Raw genomic sequence first — 22,614 nt, forward strand, 5'->3', positions numbered from 1 at the left:
TTAGCCAGAAGTTTGGATCTGACTATGATGAAACCTTTGCTCCTATAGTAAAATACACAATGCTACGAGCCTTCTTATGTGCAGCTTCGTATAAGAACATGTCTGTCAGACATATCGATGTCAAAACAGCTTTCCTTCATGGAGAACTAGAAAAAGAAATTTACATGACTCAACCCGAAGGATACTTAAAAGCTGGAAATGAAAATTAAGTTTGCAAGCTGAAGAAATCTATGTATGGTTTAAAACAAGCCGCTAGAGCTTGGAATCTGAAAATTGGAAAAATACTTCTAAACATGTCATTTAAACAAAGTAAAGTGGACCCATGCTTGTTTTACAAAAACATCAATGGAAAATTCACGTATATAATATTATATGTAGACGATATGCTTGTAGGAAGTGAAAGAGAAGAAGATGTAATGGAAACAATCCAACAATTGAACGTTAAATTCGGAATCAAAAATCTAGGAGAAGTCACCTACTACCTCGGCATAAACATTGAAAGATTTAAGGATGGAACTTTTGTCATAAACCAAAAGAATAAAATCGAAGAAATTGTTTAAAAGTTTGGACTTCAGAACGAGAAACCAACATATACGCCAATGGAAACAAACTACTGCAAACTAGAAGCTGAAGATGATCTTCTAGAGGACAATACAGAATATAGACAAGCAGTAGGGGCATTATTATATATTGCAACAATCAGCAGACCAGATATAGCATGTGCAGTCAATCTACTGAGTAGAAGAAACGAAAAACCTAGGAATATAGATTGGAATGCTGTCAAGAAAGTCATTCAATACTTGCACACAACTAAAGACTTTAAATTGGTCTTTAACAAAATTCAAGAACCTATACTAACTGCATATTCGGATGCAGATTGGGCAAATGACAGAACATCAAGAAAATCCATTAGCGGATACATATTCAAACTAGGAAATAACTGCATTTCATGGAGCAGCAAAAGGTAAAACTGCATTGCACTATCTTCAACTGAAGCAGAATATATTGCAGCAGCTAATACTGCACAAGAAGCACAGTGGCTGTTAAATTTGCTCAAAGATCTAGGACTAAAACAAAATCTGTCGATTACTCTCTATGAAGATAACAAATCATGCATCAAACTATCACAAATGGAGAAAAATAGCTCCAGAACAAAGCATATAGACGTGAAATACCACTACTTGCGTGAACTTCAACAAAACGGGATCCTGTGCCTAGACTACTGCAGAAGCTCCGACATGATTGCGGATCTGCTCACCAAACCACTAGGCAAACCTGTGTTCGAGAAACTTCGAGAATCGCTGCAAATGGCGATCCTGCTCATCAAGTAGGGGTGTTGGTATGCATATAGTGATGGACTGTCGCCAATAGCACGATAAACTGTATGAACTGGAAACCATGCAAAAGAGTTAACTGTGTAACTCTCTTATTTTTTTACACTTACTTTTCTCACTCCTTCTGTATAGGACAGTGATATGATACTCTCTATAATATAAATTCCTTTTTTCAATATGTATTTGGTATACTAACGAATTTTTATCTATTTTTCATGTATTAATAAAGAATGTGTTTTGCGATCTTACAATTTCCATCTACACCTATTTTGGATTACAAGTTAATTAGGTATGATCTCGCTTGATGCTGCGCTGGATAGAAGGTAAGAAGAATCATTTTGCTCTCTATTTTTATTAATTTGTTGTGAAATTTCGAGGCTATAAAATTACAACAATTTCTACTTTGGGAAATTCTTTTCAAAGAGGTCGCCACAAGAGGGTTCATTGTATATTAAATGTTTAAATACAGATCACGTGGTTATAGGATCCATTTTAATTAGATTTTAAAATTTTAATATAATTTTGAAATAATCCTCTTAATTTTTAATAACTGATTTTCTTGTTTTCCTATTGAGACTTAAACGTAAAATTAAACAATTGTTTCCTACGCAAATACGTTACTTTTATTTAAAATCAAATGAAAAAAAAAAATTATGCGACAATAAATTAGCTAAAAATTGAGTACTATTATTATCGCAAACAGTGACTTTAAATTGCATCTACAATGGTTTGTTATAATACTGCTTTTATACCAAAGCTCAGATGAATTAGTTTTCAATTATGCGACAATCAATATTTCACTAAACCACAGCTTAAGGCTATAAATACATGGGGTGCGAAGGGAGCAATTACTAATGACCTGACAATTACATCTGCTGGACACCCCACCCTTCCACTTGACACCTCTCTATTTTTACGATACTGAAGAAGCCAGCAGCTCTCACATCTTCTTGCAATCATTATCAGAAGTTTCCGGTAAACCAAAGCTATGGTTATTGTGATAAAACTTTTATGACCCAGCTTGGCGATCTTTCTAAACATGCCTTATATTTCTCACTGCAAATGAAGGGCAACTTATTTTCCATTTCCTAATTTTCCGGTGGTCTTCTTCACATTCCTTTTTTCCGGTTGACATTTCCCCCTACAACCATTAATTACGCACTCAACAAAATTACTGGCAATTCTCTCCTGTAATTACTAAAAAAAAGAGCCTATTTCAACTTCTCAGAGGCATTATAGCTTGATTAAGTGCAGAATTTTGACTTTTTTAATGACTTGTTTCTTTTTCCTGAAATTTTGCAGACAGTTTTTAAAACTTTGAATGTTTGGAGGTGCATCATCATCTTGGATGATTCTTTTAAGAGCAAAGTATCAGAAAACGACACCATTATTTTTCATCCTGTTACCTTCTCTTCACTAGTTCAGAATCAAAAGACATATCTGACAACAATTAAAGACTTTTATTTAAAAATAAAAATTATTTCCTTTATCATGTTCTAAAGAAAAAATATTATTCAAGACAGTAATTTAAATCAGAGGTATGACTTTTTTTTTTTTTTTCAAATTTTACATAACTACATGTAGAAATTTGAATTTTTATGATATTAAAAATATTAATTTCTATTAATATTATAAAAACATAATTTTTTTAAATATTGATATTAAATATTAATTTTAAATTTGAACATAGTTTTTAAAACAAATTGAAAGTGCAATAATAAAATTGTGCAACATAAGTAGAATGTTAGTAATATCAAAATTCTATAATAACTAATACATGTATGTTTTATTTTCTACGCACAGTTGCGATGGCTGGAATTCTCAATAGCTTTCGATGTCTGTCATGGCGTGGTTAAGGCATACGATGAAGATAATAAAACAGAAACTTTAAGAATTTTCTGTCTTTATTTTCACGCATATAAAATCGTCTCCATAGATGTTTATCCAATCATAATGAAATCCGAGACATTTCTACAATTCAATCATAATGAAATACGATAAAGTTTTATGTATAACGATTCTTGAAATTACGACGCAGACGGTTTAGATGGGGAAGCAAAGCGAGGAGTTATTAGCCAGGAAAAGAGTGACGCAGTTTTGAAGAAAAGAGTGACGCAGCAGAAAAGAGTGACCGAGGGTATTTTTACAAAGTACACGCAGTGAGTACTCTAAGCTATGATTGATTAGTTTGAGGTTGTTATATAATCATCAAAGATTCTCAAATTTGGGATAAAAAATGAATTTAGGGGAAGAGCACCAAATTTAGAATGTTAATTTTGAGATCGCCAATTATGTTTTAAAAGCAGATATCATACTTTGTTATGTCAAAAGTCGTTAATCCGGACTCGTCGGGACTTTGGCGATTCCGGATTATCAATTTTTCCGGATTATAGAGCATCAGTTTAAATCTCGTAAGATGGCATGCAGAAATTCTAAAATTAAAAATATGAAACCGTAATTTATGAAATAAAGAACAATTATGATCTAAAGGGTATCAAAATTTACAAAAAAAAAAAGCTTAATATTTATTTGTTTACTTTATTAAACATTTCTTTCAATGCAAGTTGTTTAAGTTGCTTCGTTTTATGAGATAATACTTTCTCTTTAATTCTATAAACAGACATAATTTCTTGTTCAGTTACAAAGTTCTGCTGTTCAAGTCCCGTAATTGCTGTGCCGAGAATACCGACTAACTTGTCAATCGAAATTTTTTCGTTTTCATTAACCTCTCTGTCACCTTCTTCATGTCTTTATCCATTTTTTGCAGCAATTCCACTTTTTGTTTGATGGACATCGGAACATACTTTCGTTTTGTAGAACCTTTGGGAGCTCCAGTATCGGAAATTCTATTTGACAAAATCAAAGTTCAAGTTTACTTTTATAAAATTGCTCTTACTGTCTGCAAAAAATAATAAGCCGGAAATAATTCAAAGATTAAGGAACAACGCAATCATCAACATTAATAATTTTAGCATGTACCGTCCGTTATACATAAAACGTGCACGCGAAAACGTATTCTGCGCTTGCGCACACACATATGCGCAGTCGTAAAGGTCTTACGTGCATGCGTAAACGCCTATGCGCATGTGTCAAAGCGGTGCATGCGCAGAAAATTTTTAGCTTTGAGGTCCGGATTATAGATCATTCCGGATTATGGGTGTCTGAATTAACGACTTTTGACTGTATCTTACATATGCCCCTTCAAAAGAAAGGTCGGGAGGCAAGGGTGGCAGAAAAGAATTAGCGAAGCAAGACATGGTTTAGTATATGAGAAAGACATGATGAAAAACATCCAGGACATAGCCTGCAGGCTTTAACTATGCTCTAATCTTTCTCATATAATTAAAAAATGCTTACTTATATAATTTTATGATGGAACCTATGATTTATAAATAAACATATGATTTATAAATAAACATATAATTTATAACTAAACATCTAATTTAGAACTATAAAAATTAACCACACTCCATTATATTAAAAAAATATAAATTATTATATACAAAAAATATATATATAAAAGTGGGTGCCTTCAAAGTTTATCTAAACATAAATCCGTAAATTTTAATTAACATAATTCCATACTACTCATGATTCCTAGTACTTAAAAACACTATTTGTTTATCATATTTTATGCTAATTTTTTAAAATTATTTCATTCACTTAAACACATTTTATATTTTTGATTACATCACATTTTTGATACTGTTACGATAGGAACACAGCAGAATGAAACAGTGTCTAAGTGGCACAGAGGTGAAAGCTAAAGCGTACAGTTAAGAAATATGAAAGCACACAAAGAGAAAGGCTTTGGCTTGAGTTAAAAGTTTCAGTTCCCAATTATTATATCATCAGTGCTACGCAGGCCATGCAAAATGGAATGATCTAGAAATGACACAATCCAGAGAAGTTATTATCATTTTTAGAACAGAGAGGGAGAATTGAAGAGTTATTGTTAGTTTAAATTGTAATTTTGATATACATATTTTTTTATCTTACATATATATGTTTCACATCATAAATTAAAATTTTTTTCATGTCCTTTTTATTTATTTATTGTTTGTAAATGGTCCCTTGAAAGATGTATGAATGGTGTCCTACTGCATATGTACCATCAAGAGATAATTAAATAAAATTTGATCATGAAAAGGAGCAACTTTCCAACAGGAGATACTCAAATCAAAATTAAAATAAAAATAATTCTAAACTGAAATAAACAATTTTTTAAAATAATAAAACATAATAAAGTAAAATATAATTTTTGAAAATTTTTCAAAGAGCAGCTGTAAGAATTTTCAACAGAGCCATGTTTCTTAATTACATTTAAATAACTGAAAATTCTTGAAACAGTTTAAAATGAAAATTAATAGAAAGTGGCAAATAAGATTATTTAATTGAAATAATCAAAGTGCTTTAAAAGTACAACAAAGTAAACTTTTTAAAAATAATTTTAATTTAATTAACTATCATGATATGATCTGCTTCGGTATGACCCTAGGATAAGTATTTGAAAAATGAACATTAAAAGAAAAATACTCAAATAAGAAACAAAAAAAAAAAAAATAAAAAAATAAAAAAATTGGGTAAATAAAAGCAAGAATAAGCAGAACTGCAAACATTTTGAAAAAAGAAACATATTAAACTCAGCGTAAAATACTTCTAGTCAAAATTTTAAGGAAATTAATTTATTAAAAGCAAAAATATTTTAATAAAAAATTCAGAAAAATTTGCAAATTGAGGAAATATGAAAAACCATATGGAAGTGGAAGGATTATATAGCCTAAAATGTAAAAAGGAATATATATATAAATTAAAGATAAATTTAAAAGGCAATATAGATTGGGAAAATTTATAGTAAAACCAAATAGATCAATTCAAATAAATTCACTTAAAAAAATTAAAAGAAATTAAAACCTAAATGAAGCATCATCCACATGTTAACTGTTGCAACTGCTGAGATGTGAAGAAAAACATACGGTCAGTATATAATTATATATATAATAACACAGTGTTTGTATCATATACAAACAAACATTATAATATACACCGAAGAGCCATTACATTATGACCACCCTCCATCTACAACAATGGGCTCATCGAGAAACAAAGACACTGCATGTGCATAGCTGATGTTGGAGTATATAAAGTGGATATGCATTATCTTTCCAAAAATAGTGTGATTAGTGACATAATGGGAAAAGCAGTCGATTTATCAATTTTGATAAAGGTCAAATTGTTATGGCTTGGCAACTGGGAACATAAATATCATAAAATATAAAATGGCATGTTTAGTGGGCTATGGCATGTCACAACGCACAGTTGTTGTGAGCACATATTGAAAGTGGTGTATGGATGGTGAAACGACAAGTCGCCAGCCAGCAGTGTGTCATCGACGGTACATTGATTCCAGAAGAGAGCTGAGATTGCTATGCACTTTTCACCGTGACTGAAGAGCTACAACAGCCGAAACCCCTACCAGCTACAGTGGCAGCCCAGACAGTGTTTCTCAACACACTGTATGGTATACATTGCTGCGTATGGGCCTATGCAGCTGAAGGCTGAATCATGTCTCTGTACTGATGGCATGGCATTATCTGCAGCGGTGTAAGAAACATCGGAATTGGACATTAGAATAATGGAAGAAAGTTGCATGGTCCGATGAATCACGTCTTCTGGTCCATCAATGAGTGTGTGCTAATATGCTGATTTCCAAATGAAAGCCTGGCTGCCAGATGCACAGTTGGATGGAGACAAGCTGGTGGCAAGGGTATTATGGTGTGGGCAATGTTTTCATGGAGCACACTAGGAATCCCCATAGAGCAATCCTGGATGTCTGTGCGCTACACAAACATCATTGAAGACCAGGTTCACCCAATCATGACAAATGTATTTCCGGCAAGGGATGGTGTTTACTAACAAGATAATGCACCATGCCATAAGGGTCAAATCGTCAGCGAGTGATTCGAGGAACATTCCAGTGACTTTCAAGTCATGTCTTGGCCTCCAAATTCACCTGACGATAATCCAATAGAGCATTTGTGGTCCCACCTAGAAAACCAAATTCGTGCTAACACGCTATCCCCTCGCAATGAGTGGGAATTGCAGGACCAGTTAATTGGTGAGCGCTTGGTACCAGATACCTCAGACTAAGTATCAGCACCTTATGGAGTCAATGGTATTCTGGGTGCTGGCAGTTTTGAGGGCTAAAGGTGGTCCTACATGTTATAAACAGGGTGGTCACAATGTAATGGTCCTTTGGTGTATGTATATATAAGTAACTATTTTAATTAATTGTAATAAAATGCCATATAAAGTGTGTGTATGCCTATATATAAAACAAAATAATATATTTTTCCAATATGCAGCTTTTTTTTTTAATTATACTTCTAGGAAAAAATATCCAAGTTTACCAGAAATAAGGATAATCCTGCTTCTGGTTGAGCATAATTTACATCATAATTTTCTCTGTCAATCAATGCTTTAGACAATTCAGCATGTTCTTGTTTGTAAGATGTCTAAAAAACATTTTATTATAAAAGTAAATAATTTCACAGGGTTATTCAAGCAGATTTTCAGCAGTCTCATGTATAACCTAAAAATTTAGTTTATCCTTTCAAATCTTTATTACTGAAATATGAAATTTCACATATAATTCATAAAAACACATTCCTTTTTCAGTAAAAAAATGAACTATAGATTCATAATCTTCTGGCTTCTACATATTTGGCACAAATATAAAGAGTACAACTGTTACTTTCTGCCACATGCCATGTTCTACAAATAAATTCAGCTTCCCGGACCCCTCCAAAATAAATCCTACAGTGAAACTTTGGTTTACAAACTTAATTTATACTTGAAGCTGAAATACTTTTCTCCAGAGAAATTAATGTAAAATGGATTAATTCATTCTTGGACCAAGATGTTTGCTTATTTTAACTTTACAACAGTACTTGTGCACAAATTCAAAACTGAAAAGCTTTCTTCATGAGCTCATTTTTATAGCCCTGTAATTAACTTCTCCACATCTTCATTGCTGACTTCCTAGCCCATAGTTCTGACTAGAAACATATCACACATTATATATAATGTTTAAAAGTGCTAAATGCCTGTTTGCAACCCAATCTGGCCTTAATTTCTCCCAGGAAAAAGTCATATTCCTATAAATAACTTGCTGTTGACCTGAATATTCATCATCCGAGTCATTTTACATTCACGTAATTTATTCACAAACTGAATCGTTCATGAAGTGAGGGGTTTATGATCCAAGGTTCCGCTGTAAATACTTAAGTAAAATAGCAATTTAAGATACTTAAGTATGATTTTGTTTTCCTCTTCACTGTATGTTATAGATGAAACTGTTAAAGAATTTAATACTGCTTATAAACAACATGGGTAAAAGAAGTAAGAATTGCACATACATAATTTTACACATTATTTTGTCAATAATTTATTTTAAAAACAATATCGAAATAATAATTTTATGTATCAATGTTGTAAAGTCATTAGGTTAATTGGATGCAGAAAAGGTGAAAAATATGCAACCGCCTTTGCCAGGAATCGAACCACAGACTTCTGGAATACCGGCCCAGCGTGCTACCGTTACACCACGAAGGCCCGTTGGAAAGCGGGAGAAATACCTTATAATGTTACTGCAATAGGCCACATGCCAAAAAAAAACAAGTTTTCAAGAGATGTAAGAAACAGAATAGGACTGTATGCTAAATGCTCACATAAAGTTAATTCTATGTCATTATTTTCCTGCAACGTAGTGATGTCTTCTAGGACTTTATTTCAACATTTGGACAAGAAAAGTGGTGACATTTATAGAGCACCAACTTATACAGTATTACTCTTAAAATAAATTCATATGAAATATTGAAATGTAATATGCATTAGTATATTTTTATAACAGCCTACTATAATTCTTAAATATGACTACAGTTTAATATACTTTATAAGATATGTAGATACAATCACAGAACAAACTATAAATAGAAACATCTATTGCTTGAATCTTTTTTTACTCATATTTTCTCCATTATTATTTACAATTATTTAAAGCTTTGATAGTTTTTATTTTTCTTTTATTTCAAAATTTAATATAAAAATATATCAATCAAGTACAAATCATACTATATATGACATACCTTGGATAAATAATATAAAAGTGGTGAAGGTATTTTTAGAGATCTCGATTTTTTTCCTAAAGAAAAAAGGTTAAACAAAATGTTCTTAAAGAAATATAAAATAAAATCCATGGAAATTAATTTTGAACAAATGTATGAAACTAAATCTGTAAATATTAATACTGAAAGAAAAAAAAATACCTTTAGATATAATTAAAAAGAACAGCATCACTGCAAAAATGCCACATGTGATAAGAATGGCTACATTGTTCAGTTCATATATATGAATAGTAGTAGGATTTTGTGAACCAGAAGTGAAAACTGAAGCACTTTTGAAACCTGAAATAGAAAACACATTCAAAGGATTTTAAACACCTTCAAATACAAAGGCTGTCATTCTTAGCAAAAAGAAAATATGCTACTGTTTCAGCTAAAATGATTTTATATAAAAACAAAAAGCAATTCCTATTTAATTCAAAATATGAAAGAATTTATCACAGAATTTAGAAAGAATCACTTAATACACTCAGACTCGGCAAATGAAAAATTTCTAATATCATTATAAATTATTTATCAAGATTTTCAGAAAACTCCTGCATGAAAAACAAGCCATATCTGTACTTTATTATGAGATTATTATAAGGAAAATAAATATCCATAATTTAATAGTAAACAATCAAAATATTCAATGCTAAAAATAATATACATACATATAAAATTTATTGTAGACTGCACTTTTCTTGGAATTCAATCAAACTTTATAAAAGCATTGCTGTTACTTTTAATGCTTAGAGTAAAACTTGCAATATAAGTACTTCTGTTTGACATGTTAGTGGATTTGTTTTAGTTAAAATTTATGCAGAATTTCTTCATCTATTTACTAATATCTATTACACTAAATTTGGGCAAAATTTAAAACTCGTTGTTTTGATTTTGTTGATTCAAAGATTTTTAGAATTTATAATTGTATGAGAAATACTGAATTTATTTAGAATTTAGAATTAGTGAGTTTAGAATAAGAGGTAAACTTTGGGTGAATTTAGAATAAGAAGTAAACTTTGAGTGAATTTAGATTAAGATGTTAATTTTTTTTTTATTTCTTGAACATTCCTGTGATAATAATGTATTTCTGACAAAATTTATTAATTTCCCAAAATGTTTCACATATATCAAAATTCAAATAGCTTAATCACAGTTTTCACATTAAAAGTTATAGTTATAACTAATTCTTTCTCAAACAGAATATAAATTTTTTATCAAAAAAAAGGGGGGGAATTATCACTTTTAGCAAGAGATAATTTGCAACAGATGAAAAAAAGTACATTCTACGATTAGGGCCGGCGGAAGCAGGCCTGCAAGGCCTTCTTTGCAGGCGGGCGCTGGCGCTGACCAAGATAGGGGCACCGTGCAGCCGACGATATACAGCTATTTTTTTAATGCAAAAGAATGTACACTTAACGGCGAAGAAAAATAAATATACCTTGAATGCTAAGAAACATCCATTTGATGAAGTTAATGCACTTATTTTATTTTACTTAATATAATTTCTATTTATCCTTATTTAACCAAATTTATTATAATCTTATTTAAAATACAGTCAGGGAAATATGGCTTTTTTTCCTTGAAAATTTCACTGAGGTTGAGAAGGAAGGAACGGATTAAGCCTTTCTATAAGGGCTAATTTGTCATTTTGCCATATGTAAGAATGAACACAAGTGCCAACTTTTCATTTTCTTCACAGGAGTTGAAGGGGGAGGAGGGGCAAGATTTGCTTGGGTGAAAAATTCAAAGTCGAAAAGAGGATTTATTTTCTCTTTGGTGGGAGAGTGGGGTTCGCAGGGGTTTGTAGTTTAAGTCCAAATTCTCAATGTTTATACACCTTATTTAATGACTAGACTCCCCAATTAAGCATTTTGGTGTGTTAGTGCACGCGTCTGTACAGAAAGACAAAACATATTTAAAAAGCCATTGAGGAACTTACCCCATTAGACACGTAGGCAGGGGTGCTCGAGGTAAAGGACTGAAGTTTTATATTCAGTTATTTTTATCTAAGAACCTTTGTTAGATTTTAAACATTCAGTTGGGTTTTGGGGCTTCGGCCTGCACCCTGCTGGAAAATGGTGCATAGAATGCCCTAAAGACCTTGTCCTCCTCGTTAACGGTCGAAATTTCAAAACTTGATCAATTCTCTCGACATAAAAACAGAATTGTCTAAATTGGTCAATTAAGCTTGGGTTTACCCCACACAGTAGAATTCATACCGGTTGTAGACGTATATTTTTATATATTAGAAATATACAAAAAATATTGTTTATTTGATCTGTTAAAAGTTAAATAGTCCAAAACCCCCAACAGATGTGAAGCATATTACCACTATGTCTGAAAATAACTACAATATCAGACAAAGGTTTAAATAACCCTCTTATTTAAAAAGAACTTAGAACATAAAGGCATGTTCATGCTAACAAAATCAATTACAGCTCACGTTGATGTAATTATTCATACTAATAATGTGGAGTAGTGGCCAAAGATTATACAATTTAATTTTAATTATATCTGGCTCAGTAACTCTATCATATGAGGAAATAGAAATGGGAAATTATAGTAAAAGCTGAACTCATAAACAATTGAGTAATTTAAATAATAATAACTGCACATAGCTTTGAAGAATAATTTTCTTTAGGTATTCAGTTTCTTTTTTCAACACGTTTCCTTTTCATTTTAGAATTTTTGGATTTAAGTTAGGATTTCTATTATTCTAAAAAACACTAAATGCATTTAGAATGTACAGAAAAAGCGGCTAATTTGATTTCTTTAGTAATATGAACATTTAGAAGAAATTTGAAATATATATGGTAAAGGCCGGTTACACAGCTGATGTGGCAGAATTTTTAGAATTTAGTGACACACTGAACAACAAAATCTAGAAATGGCAAGACTTTTAGAATTTAGAGCAAGCATTGGAAGCAGAATTTAGGATCCGCAGAGATTGCATCAGGTGGGAAAATGCCTAGTGCCAGCTGATGCATTTAGACATATTAGATGAAGCTTTTAAATTTCAGTTTTCAATTTCTTTATTAATAAAAAAATCCCCATCTATAATGCCTGTCCATGTGATAAGATTAGAAGCATTTTTGATATTTTCCATGCTTGTGTCTAGTTAAAAGTAGAGAAAACAAAGAGAAGATAAACATGTTAAGTTTCTAGTATCATAAGTAAAACATTTAAACATTATGTTTTCATTGTTCTTCCAGATGCTCTCCAAAATGTAAGAAATTCATCGCAAACTTTCTGTAAAATACATCCATTACATGTTGATACCATGGAGACATTTTTCATTTTCTCACATATTTCACGAATCTTCTAGAATCATGGGTCCATAAATCTTGCCTTCAAATCCTTCTAAGCTTTACAAGCTGCAATGTCTAAAATCCTAAAGAAAAATTATCCCTACCATTTCTGTAACAGCAAAAAGCCAAAAATATTTTGGAAAAAATGGGGGGAAAAGTGTAAAATTAATTTTATAGAGGAAACTAATGCACATTCTGACAATTTTGAATATTCTGAGACAATTACATGGAAAAGACTCTTACTATGAAAAATTTTAAATTACATAGCTAATTTTGCTTTTGCTAAGAGCTGTTTCGTAAATTGTACTTTATAGCATTATACATTCTTTATTTTTCAGATTTAAAATATTGTATAAGTTGCCAAAATGAAACTTTATAATATGACAGCAAAAACTAAAAATATTTTATTTTAATGTTATTTTTTAAATATAATTTCAATATATTGCCATTATTTTAATGAAATTTATCAATGTTACGATTTTTTTTTTTAAAATCGTCAAAAAATTCTCAGATCTCAGAATTAAAGTTTCTATAGAAACTGATTTTAAAATCGCCAACATGTTGAAAAGTCGACAAATTTAGAACAATTTAAAACAAGAATTCACATCACCAAGAGCGAAAAATCTTTAAGAGCTCTTTATTAGAAAAAATGAATTTCAAAATGCTTATGTTTCACTTCTTGCATATATGTCAGTGAATCGCCAAAAATATTCCTCCAAAATGCTAATTCCCACTAAAAATGGCAGTCGTAAAAACAGGCAAAAATTTCAGATGATTAAAATTAAGAACCTTCTGCTGATTTTGGTCAAAATTAAGGACTTTTAAGGACCAAAAATCGGTTCCAAAAATTTTAAGGACTTTTAAGGACCGTACGAACCCTGAGCTAATGAATGTGCTAGGGGGATATTTGCATGGGCATTATTATGTAGTTAATGTTCGCATTGAGCTGGTATCTATTTGTTTTGCTTTGGGTGCTGTTGTGGTGGTGTACAAATGGGTTGAGGAAGCTGGTGTTTGGGGGTCATTGTACACGGGGCCCTTGGCAAGCATTTGATCCATCACACGGTCAAACTTTTCCTTATGATTTGTTAGACAAATGCTATTCTTCACCAACTGCTCAAAAAAATTTTCATAAAGGTTCTTCTTCTTCTTATTATTATTTTTTTTAGTATTTCACTAGCTTAATTTTTTTTTACTTTTCATCTTTATTCTATATTTAGCCGATGTTATGGTTTATTTTAAAAAGATTACATATTTAATATTTAGAACTGAATTTTTAAATTTAAATTTCAATATGAAATTTTGATACATGGAAACAAAGGAGAAATCATCCTGTACGTTGAATCGTAAATGCAAAGTTGAGAAAGATGCTGCTCTTCAGAAGCAGGCAGACGCAATGTCTCATTTCATAAAGAAGATTAAGTCTGCTTTAGAAGTAAATGATGTTCACATTGAATCAGCATCAGAATCAATTACAAAAGAACAGAGATCATCCAGCAAAAGAACATCAGCTACATTGGATGAAGTTATTGAAAGGACAGATGAAACTCCAAAGGAAAGAAATGATGGTCAAAGCATGAAGTTAAATGAATCGGAAATTAAAGATTATCCAGATGATTCGATGGAAGAAAACTGGCATAAATATTCCCTTCATATTGATTTTGATGATCCTGCAAAGTGGCCAACTCTTAGTGACAAAGTTTGAATGACTTCGTCTGAAATGGTGCCTATTCAAAAGAAAGATTTAATGTTTCCAAAAAGCAATAATGGACGTAAATTTAGTGATTCATATTATGACAGAAAAATGGAAAAAGGAGAATTAGTTCCCAGTACATGGCTATTATATTCCATAAATGCAAATTCTGTTTTTTTGCTTCTGTTACAAGATATTTGCATCAAGTGACAGTAGTAGCCTAGTAAAAGGCTATACTGATTAGATAAATGTATCTAAAGCCTTTCATAGGCAGGAGACTAGTAGAGCACATATGAAAAATTTCTTAAAATGGAAAGAGCTTGAGAAAAATAAAACAACAACTGATTCCCAAATACAAGAGATATATAAAAATAATAATTAAAATGAAAAAAAGTCAAATGTATTAGGAAGACTGATTGAGATCAACTTTTCGAGGCTTATCTGATGTACTGTACCAAAAAGACAATAGAAAACTTCTTAAAACTGGCGGAATTGTTTGCAAAGTTCGACCCACTTATGGAATTTCAAGTAGAAAGAGTATTACGACCTAAAGGTAGCAACAGCAAAGTTCATTATCTAATCAAAGATAGTTAAAATGAAATACTGCAAATTATTGACAATAGTATAAGAGAGAAATTCTTACTATCTCTTCGAAAAGTCAAGTATTATTCTATAATTTTAGATTGTACATCTGATATTAGCAAAACTGAACAAATGAGCATCTTCATACATTTTGTCCTTTTGCAGTGATGGAGTGGCAGAAATCAAAGAGCATTTTTTTAGGATTCATTAAAGTTGATGATTCTACAAGTGGTAGTAGTAGTAGTAGTAACAGAGGACGTGGGCACCATCCCTCTACCATTACGGTTAATCGGTTCTGCCCACGTCCGCCCGTCTAGTATTTATTAATAATTGTTAAATTTTTACATTGCCATATATTGTGGCTGATTTACAAATAAAAGTCTATACAATAATTGTATTTACATTAACATAACTTACCACATAAATTTTGGTTAGAGAACTTTCTCTAATGAATTTTTTTTTTTTTTTTTTTTAAGCAGTCTGTATGTTATTTTTTTATCGTGAAGTTTCTCTTTTGTTATTTGCATCATTTCAAATAGAATGTTGTCTAAATTTTCTTGCAAAATTCCTATCATTTTGCAGCAGTTCTTTCATGCGTTGCTCAGTTTAAAAGTTTCTATTCTACTCCTCATATTATACCTTATATATTGTTCTAATGTCTTCCAGAATAGTACTTTTTAGTTTTTCATCTTTTCCTTTTGCATGTTGCTGAATCCTATCTTTCTTTGAGCACACCGAATCAACATGGGTATGCTTTCTTGCAACTTAATTTTCAGGTTTATAATATCTTTATGACAATTTAACTACCAATGCGTGTCTTCAAAATTGTGAAAAGTCAGTATTTATTTTTCGTAATTTGAATGCATGTACATTTTAAATATAATATGTATGATACTTTTTGCTAGAAATTAATCACTTTTCAAATTATATGAGCACTGATATTATTTGCTTTACTCTATTATAGATTGCATTTATTACTTTACTCATTTATTATATTATTACATCTTTATTATAACTTGTTATATGAAATTATATTACTTGACATAACTCTGTGCCAAATTTTTTTAGGATGTCCATATTTTATGTGATTTTTTTCACTGTGTATTTTTGTTTTACTAAGAATTTACTAAAAGCTTGAATATTATTTGTTAGCATTTTAATATCAAAATCTTTAGTGAGTGGGCAGTTAGTAATGTGACGTTCAGGCGTTCCCAACTGGCCACAAATACAGGTACTTGTGTTTGAAATACCAAACCTTTTGAAATATTCGGGAAAACGTTTGTGACCTGAACCAAAGCGCACTAATTGTGGGTTTGCAATTAGTCATTTTGGGTTTACCTTGGCAAAGTGTTGATGTGTTCTTTTACCTGTTTCACTGTTATTCCATTTATCTTGCCATTTTGATATGGCAATTGATATAAGATGCCTTTTTAGATGAGAGGTTGGCTATGGGATATCTATAAATTCTGCATCTTGTCCTATAGCAGCTTCTTTAGCTAGTTGGTCCACTATTTCATTGCCGTATGATTTTACAGGTAACAGCCTATGCGAGACAGTAATGGAAATGTTGAAAATGTGGAACATTCCCCTTGATAATATGAGAGGCCAGGGATATGACAACAGTGCAAATATGAGCGAGAAGAAAAATGGTCTTCAAAATAATATCTTAAATCCTACTGCATTTTATGTTCCCTGTGCCACTCATAGTTTAAATTTAATAATTAACAATGCAGCAAAGGTGAATGCTGATACAGTTAGTTCCCCCCCCCCAACAATTCAAGAATTATACAATTTATTTCCTTCTTCTAATCGATGGCAGTTCTTTTGAAAAGCATTTCCTGTTCAACCTTAAAGCCCCTCTCAGACACTCGATAGGAAAGCAAAATTGAAACCATTCGACCTTTAAGATATCAACTAGGAGAAATCTATGACGATCGTTTTGAAACATTCGAACGTGAATGCTTTTCAAAAAAAGTGCAACATGAAGCACAAAGTCTGTGTGCCAAAATCAAAGATTATAAATTTATTTGTTCCCTGACCCTTTGGGCACAGGATTAACTTTGGATTTGCCTAACAGGATTAATCCTGTCAGCAGAATTGCAAGAAAAGGATGCGAGTGTTACACTAGCCTTAAAGGCAATAAGTAACTTAAAAGCATTTATTGTACATTATAGAAGTCACATCGATTACAGAAATATTCTTAAGAAAGCCAAAGAACTTAGTAAAGAAGTGGATGGCGAGTCACAGTTTAAAACTGTTGAAGAAGTCCAACGAAGGAGAAAGAATTGTTACATTGATGACAAACATGCTGGCGAATCCCTCCAATCTCCAGAAAAGAAGTTTAGGGCAAAGCCTTTTTTAGAATGTTGGATATTGTTTGGGCATCATTAAGTGAATCATTTGATGCAATGAAAAATCCCTGCGATAATTTTAGTTTCCTGAGTAATTTATCAGAAATCAGAAGCATACTAGGGTTTTCAGTGCCCGGGAACAACTGAAAATTTTGTGTGCCAAGAATGGAAAACATTTCATTCTAAAATTTCGTGGCATTAATTTGGCGCCCCATGGATGCTGGACCTGGGAAGAGTTGTCCCTTCTTGCCCCACCCTAGCTATGCCACTGTCAGAAATCAATAATGCAAATTTGAAAAAAAAAAAAAAAAAAAGTGAATTAGAAAAATTGTTTTTGTGTGGTGACAATAAAGATATTAATGCAGGTACTTTATGATGAAATAGTAGCTTTGAAAGACATTTTTACAGCCGGTATGAATGACCCATTCGATATTCTGAACTTAACTGTGTCAACCAATTTGTGCTTCTCGAACTTGAAGATCATATTGAGAATACTACTTAGCATTCCTGTTAGTGTTGCTAGTAGCCAAAGATCATTCTCCAAATTAAAATTGATCAAGACATATTTATGGTCAATTATATCGCAGGGAAGATTCACAAATCTAGCTCTAATAGCCATGGAAAATAAAATCTGTCAGGAGATAGATGCAAAAGAAATTATAGAAAAAATTGCAAATATGAAATGCAGAGAAATAAAGTATTCTCGATAAATTGTTAAAAAAAATCAACAAATGCTTTCTTCAAAACTTCCTTCTCCTATACAAAAATTTAAAAAAAGGGGGAGGAGAGACTTCAGCTATTTTGCAGGCGGACGGCAGATAACCTTCCGCCGGCACTGTTTATGATCATCTGTTACATACTTTAAACATAAGAAATACTTCACCTGCAGGAAATCTGTGAATTTCTTGACAGTTCATTTTTCATTTATAATACAAACATCTGTGAATTAAAATAAATTAGTAAGAAAATTCATTTCTACAGTAAGATGAATGACGACAATTTAAAATAAGTTTTTTAAAAATAGGTAAATAAATAAATAAAAAATCGACCTTTTTTAATTAATTATTTTTTTTAAACACAGAGCAAGCATCTGAATACTACAGTAGTACCATCTCAATGGCAAAACATTAGTTAATTACATACCTTACTTATATGAATTACTCTCAGGAAGAATTAATTTTAAAAGGCAAAGAATCCTTCCAAAACACTTAATTAAAAAAAAAAGAAAGAAGAAACAATTATCAATTGCAATCTATTCAGTAAATAAGAAAAGTATCATATGGTATGTGTAAAGATTTTTCTCAAATCCATGCAACTTTTCTCTAAATATAGGGTGTGGCAGCGTTCATAGTAGGATATTAAAAGCACACCAGTACATGGCTATTATATTCACTGTACTGTAATTTATTCGCAGTAACTGTAATTTATTTATTATCTTTTATGTTAAGTAATAGTTAAAGGTATGCCATTTACTAATGTGTAAGTCATTGGCCATTGTGTGGATTACTTTTTGAATATGATGCCCCCTCTGCACAATACATTCATTTAAGCGGCGTTGGAAGCTTCCCGTAACTCAGCGTAACGTATTCCCTGGGACATTGCTGATGGCAGTTCAGATGCAATCCTTCAACTTAGGAATGGTGGCACAATGTGTTCGGAAAACGTTTTGCTTCAGGTGCCCCCAAAGTCAGCACATGAAGCTGCGTTCAGACGGCGGCATAAAGAGCATAGAGGCATAGTCATAAGGGCATAAAATACGGGACATACGTTCACACCTGCGAGACAGGGGTCTAAGCTGTGCCCAATAAGAGAAGCTAAATTTGCGCATGTGTGGATGTATCTACACCTTTTGCACACTGTTTTCTAGCTCAATTGATTTTTCGTGCTCGTTTTCATTATTTTGTGTTATGGCTTTTTCAGCTCACCACAAAGTTTTACTGGCTCAACAGAATGTTCTTTTATCTGCCCTTCTTACTAGCCAAGAAGCAACGGAAGAAGGCAAAAAAAGAAAAAACAAAAAACAAACAAACAAAAAAAAAATGTTCTAGAGATATTTTTTTGGAAAGACCAATACTTGGTTGGAACATATTTCTGTGCTAAGCAGTATGCAATGTTTTGCTTTGAACTGTAGTATTCTCTATACTACAAACATGCGCATGCATATTTATATACATAGTAATGTATAAATAATTATATATTCTTCTTCAATTTTTATATAAGATTTCACTTAAGAGAAATACGATATTATAAATATGCCCAATTAAAACAAAAATCTTGGCGATAAGTGACAGATTACCTGTATAAAATATTTTTCCATTTTGCAGGTGTGAAAGGAATTAAGCGGAAAACAGTACTTACCATACATTATTATTTTTTTTAAATTTTCAATCAAAAGGAACATGTTTCTGTGCTTAGCACTCCTTATTCACTGTCAATCACTATAGTAGTTGGCTGCACTACCAGTACCAATTATCACTAGTATCTCACAACTGATCACAATAACCAGCAACCACAACTAGTACAATACTAGGAAACGTTCACCCAACAATGTATTTTATCCTCGATCATTAAATACATTTTGCTGTGTTGCCAGCTGTTTGTATACATCTATTTCTAGTAATTTGCATGTATAAACTGCACCCTTGAATTTAATTTCAACATATGCTGTCATTTCTACTTACGACCAAATATCAAAAGTAATTTCACACTGACAAATTTTAGATACCCAAGTCTTCAAATACAACAAATATATAAATATTTATACCTTATCCAGCAATTTCTACCAGAGAAATAGCATGAATTTAATGATCAAAATTCCATTCAAATGATAGTAATAAAGAGTGGATAATAATAACAAATACTATTCATTAAATTATACTCCATGTTATGAATTATGTGTGCTATTCAGTTTCATTAAAAGTAAATTCCTTTCATCCAGAATGTAATTAAAGAACAGAACAGAACTTCAACAGGAGACAAAACTGTCTAGACTGTTGACTGTTGTTTTAAGGATATTTCGCTACATTTTTTCCTTCTTGGAATTCATAAGAGCATTTTCTCAAAAGATTAATCTTTTATTACTTATACAAAGCTTAAATTAATTAATCTTTTATTACTTATACAAAGCTTACACCATTGAATTGACTACTGTGACTATTCTTAAATAAGTGAAAACATTTTTTTTTTAAGTAATATTTTTACTGTAAAAAAAAAAAAAAAAAAAAAAAAAAAACCCAGCAGATTCTTGATATTGATTTGATGTTTTAATAAAATTAATTCATGAAGTTTGTTTGGAAAGAAAATGAGCATTTGAAGCAAATAGCAATACTTTTCCAGCTTTTTCAATAAATTTATTCTTAAATACAAAAATAATTAAACAGGAAGAAAATGATAGTAATAATTTTTAAAAAAAATATATATAAACAGAAAGAAAGTAATAATAATAACTTACACAGAAAAAATAAAATTTTTGCAAGCATGCATTTTTTAAAGAATTTTCATAATAAAATGAAAAATATTGGATGGGATCAATCATCTACAGGATCATACACAGCGTGCATAATCCTGAGCTTAACTTTCGCTTTTATTTCGCAATTTATTGTGAAAACTCATTAAAAATGCATGTCATCATCGTAGATTTCTTTCAAGATCAACTCATTATTTCATTCGGATATGATGTGCTCCATATTAAAAAAAATGTCGCCCTCGATGTGACAGCGAAATCGTCTAAAGAAAGCCGCTTCGTTTTAGCTTCGCTCTGATTGCTCGACGCTTATACCAAACTTGGTGTAAAGTTGAAAACTTGGAACCTTGTGGCACGAGCCTTAAAGCAGATTATGTTACATAGCACAGACTGGTTGCCTTGGCAACACAACTCGGCTTTAACCACTTATGCCCTTTATGCTCCCGTCTGAACACAGCCTGAAAGATCTGGTGAGCGAGGTGGCCAGGAAATGTCACCAAAACGGAAAATTACTCTACCTGGAAATGTCTGTCGCAATGGTTCGTCCAGCTGGAACTTTCCCATAACGTCCCAAGTTGAAATGTTGCCGAAATAGTCGCTAGGTAGCAATAACAGAGTAGTTATTCTTGAAATAACTTTCAACAGCAAAGGCACGATGCTGTGCACTCCAACAATCCATATCGCTGTCACACGCGAAATGGCAGCTCATTAGTACATGAATGCGGCAGGAGCTGACGTGCATTCATGCAGTACGTCATTGTGCTATTCAAGTCAAATTACGCTATGAATGCTGCTGCACCCTGTATTAACTAAGATTAAATTTTGGTTAGTTAAAATTCAGGTTGCATTTTTTTGTTGAATCCCTGATGCTAAGTAATGAACACTTACAGCTTTCTAAAAACTCAAATTAGTATAAAGATATTATTTAAAACTGAAAAATTACGAAGTCTGTGGATGACTGGCATATTATAATAGCAGGAAATAGATTTGATGTATATTTCATAGGATTAGTGTCTCATGTTTAGCATATCAGTTTCCTTTTTACTTCCTTGTACGAAGTAAAAAGGAAGTATTGTAATCGCGAAAAGTTTCAGGCAACATATTTCAACGAAAATATCCAAATCAACGAAAATATTTTGACCGCTATTGAATGCAATTTAATGGTGTTTTTGCGCGATATCTGTACGTAAGGACAGAATAAAAGACTCATTTCCTGCAAAAAATTAAAAAACTGCTTTAAAATTAATTCTGAAGAGAATGTTTCGTGGCGTCTGTACGAACGTATGCACGTACGTATCTCACATAACTCAAAAACGAGTAGCCTCAGAACACTAAATTTTTTATATAGGACTGCTATAACATGTAGATCTGCACCTCGTATTTTGGTTGCAATCGGCTGCACCAAACGTATATAAATACATTTCTATATATATCCACTCTGTTACCCGGCTCAGTGATCTCAGTTTCTTTACTCGTATATGTTTGTAAATTGTACATTTTTTGCTCTAAAAACGATTGAATTGTGTTGTTTTTATCTTCCGGTTAAGGTTTTTATGCCTTTAGAAAATCTGTATGCAATATTTTTAGAATTATCAACAATTTTGTTTTAAGTGCCGCTAAGCATTTTTTTTTATGGCGGCCATTGATTGTTTACATTTGAAACAGCAGACTAGTGGATTTGTTGCCAATCTAGAGAAACTTAGCTTCGCAACAAC

The 22,614-nt window shown here is 31.7% G+C and overlaps 1 protein-coding gene across 7 annotated transcripts in view; it reads right to left on the bottom strand.

Annotated features, from left to right (window-relative positions):
- The window catches only part of LOC118190745 (ankyrin repeat domain-containing protein 63-like), a 142,124-nt gene that overhangs the window by 79,405 nt on the left and 40,105 nt on the right, over positions 1 to 22,614 (bottom strand). For 4 of the 7 annotated variants that reach the window (XM_035361515.2, XM_035361518.2, XM_035361517.2 and 1 more), the window contains exons 2-4: positions 9,662 to 9,799; positions 9,482 to 9,537; positions 7,745 to 7,849 (exon numbers count right to left, since the gene is read on the bottom strand). In XM_035361515.2, coding sequence (XP_035217406.1) covers positions 7,745 to 7,849; positions 9,482 to 9,537; positions 9,662 to 9,799 — 299 coding nt within the window. Of the gene's footprint in view, positions 1 to 7,744; positions 7,850 to 9,481; positions 9,538 to 9,661; positions 9,800 to 18,319; positions 18,376 to 22,614 lie in introns of all 7 variants that reach the window. The other 3 variants (XM_035361512.2, XM_035361511.2, XM_035361516.2) reach the window with 2 other exon arrangements.

This window comes from Stegodyphus dumicola, chromosome 5, assembly GCF_044657685.1.
Source record: "Stegodyphus dumicola isolate Sdum_Otavi_A_Nest chromosome 5, ASM4465768v1".
Classification (NCBI taxonomy): domain Eukaryota; kingdom Metazoa; phylum Arthropoda; class Arachnida; order Araneae; family Eresidae; genus Stegodyphus; species Stegodyphus dumicola.